This window comes from Nannobrachium achirus (genome assembly GCF_963921795.1).
Source record: "Nannobrachium achirus genome assembly, chromosome: 10".
In the NCBI taxonomy this organism is placed as follows: domain Eukaryota; kingdom Metazoa; phylum Chordata; class Actinopteri; order Myctophiformes; family Myctophidae; genus Nannobrachium; species Nannobrachium achirus.
Window position 1 is genome coordinate 38,656,688 of NC_137819.1, and position 2,500 is coordinate 38,659,187.

A 2,500-nucleotide genomic window follows, 5' to 3' on the forward strand; every position below is an offset into this window, starting at 1 on the left:
CTCCCACTCAAGGAAATTGCATTGTCACAGGAAGCATTATAGATGACTTCATAATACAGATGTGATTCAACACATAGACTCGCCCACTCCATACAGTACTGTACTGTACACCCATTACATCATCTACTTTAAAAGACATTGACAAAGTCCTGTCTTGCATTTCACTGCAAATGCATTTGCCATTTTTTTCAAGTAGAATTTAATCTCTCCCATTTATTTATTTTCTTTCTGCTAAACTATCTTGCCCCTCCCCTTTCTGATTTTGTCTCTGTCGGGTGGAAACCTCGAAACCCTATGTCCAAAACTTAAACTTTTCAGCATTCAAAAATAACAAAAGGTTGCAGATATACAAGCTTGTGGATCTGCTACTTTTCGGGTCAAAATTAGAATTTTCAAGATTTTTCAAAAATAGCAGATCTACAAGCTCGCAGCGCGGCACTCGGTGCCGCGCTGTGAGCTTGTATATCTGCTATTTTTCAATAGTTAAAGCATAAAATAATGATACCCAATAATGTGTACCCGTTCTAAATGGGTTAATTTGCGACCGTCAGGGAGCAGTTTACTATGAAAACCTCCACCGGCCGTCCGTCCGTCCGTCCGTCCGTCCGTCCGTCCGTCCGTCACACGTCACGCGTCACACCTTTGTTTGTGTACGGTGTGATGTCATATATCTTCAGTATGACATCACACCACATGTGTACACAAACCTTTGTGTACGTTGCTGTGGCAACAGTCTGTTGTTGCTGGTCTGTTAGTGTACGTTAGCAACCACCTTAGCAACCATGGTTTTACCCTAGCAACCAACTGTTTACCCTAGCAACCAACTGTTTACCATAGCAACCATGTTTTTTTACCCTAGCAACCAACTGGGCATAAAAGGGATTCTGTTAGGGATCTCCATATATGGGCATAAAAGGGATTCTGTTAGGGATCTCCATATATGGGCATAAAAGGGATTCTGTTAGGGATCTCCATATATGGGCATAAAAGGGATTCTGTTAGGGATCTCCATATATGGGCATAAAAGGGATTCTGTTAGCTGTTAGTGATCTCCATATATGGGCATAAAAGGGATGCTGTTAGGGATCTCCATATATGGGCATAAAAGGGATTCTGTTAGGGATCTCCATATATGGGCATGAAAGGGATTATGTTAGGGATCTCCATATATGGGCATAAAAGGGATTGTATCCCAGATGATGCCCTGTTAGGACACACTCAGCCACACTCAGCACCCCTAAAAACCAGTACTTGGGATTTGTTGATGTAAATGTTCACATAGAGTGTAATAATTGGTAAAACAAACTTTTGGCCTATTTGTGGAGATAAGCGACCAACGGTCGCTTATCTCCCGATTAGGGAGTCTTACTGGTCTACTCCTCCCCCCCCCCCTCTCTCTCTCTCCCCTCCATCCCCTCCCCTCCTTGTCCAGGTGTGAAGAACGCGGATGAGAACGAGTTGAAGGCCATAGCGTCCGCTCCCCAGCAGGATCACGTGTACAACGTGGCTGACTTCAGCGTGATGGGCGACATCGTGGACGGTCTCACCAAGACCATCTGTGAACGCGTGGAGAAGTTGGACAAGGCAATCAAAGGTGTGTGTGTGTGTGTCTGTGTGTGGTACTTTGTTTACTTACATGGGTCAACCTCCCGCCGTGGATGCACCTCAGTGATGTAGCCCAAGGTCATAAGGGTTTCGGGTCTCACAACATCCCCCTCACTCAGGTGACAGGTGCACCTGAGTGAGGGGTGTGATGTTGTGACTTAACGTCCCGGTAGCTACGCACGATCAGTCCCATTAGGGCATTAGGGAAAGACAGGGCCACACTCTGCTGTTCCGTAACTACTCTACCAAGACTGGGAGAGGCAATCTGGCGCGTGGAAGGACCAGGCTCCGTGGGTTGACCCCTGGCCGGGTCCCTCCTACGTCTCACCAGGTCCACTCCTGCTCTCACCTAGCCTGGTTTCCAGTCCGCAACGCCACCCCCTGGCGGCGATGGTGGTCCAACAATGAAGTGTGTGAAAGGGTCTGGCACCGCCAGGCTAGCTCTCACCAGGTCCAGGACCTGTGCGTTGCACCAGGCTCCCAGTACCAAACATTTAATTCAGGAGCAGTGGGTCATCAACGTACTCACTGCAAGAAATCTGGAGAAATTACACTCAAATGTGTAATTATTGCAATCACACTACATTAAAGCAGGTGTGCAACCCCATTTTTCAGTTAGAAAATATGACATATGAAATCTATGACATGATTGTCTCCGGACAGACACACAGATAACATAAGATAAGATAACAACTCCCTTCTGCCCCCAAAATTCCTTACCCCCATTTATTTCCCTCCCTCTTATCATCTCTCTCTCCCTCTACTAACATGCTGCTCTCTCTCTCTTTATCTCTCTCTCTCTGCTTCCCTCAGGTACCGTCCCGCCGCCGAGCGCCATGGCTCCTCCTCGCGACCTCGTGACCTCTGAGATCACGGCCCGCAGTTTTCGGGTGAC

General features: G+C 47.2%; 1 protein-coding gene across 1 annotated transcript in view; it reads left to right on the plus strand.

The window, feature by feature from the left end:
* col14a1b (collagen, type XIV, alpha 1b) overlaps positions 1–2,500 on the plus strand; it is a gene marked incomplete at its 3' end in the record, with an annotated part of 180,142 nt that overhangs the window by 51,357 nt on the left and 126,285 nt on the right. Inside the window, exons 6-7 of the mRNA XM_080735457.1 lie at positions 1,433–1,594; positions 2,419–2,500. The exon at positions 2,419–2,500 is cut by the window's right edge and continues 79 nt beyond it. Coding sequence (XP_080591583.1) covers positions 1,433–1,594; positions 2,419–2,500 — 244 coding nt within the window. The remainder of the gene's footprint in view (positions 1–1,432; positions 1,595–2,418) is intronic.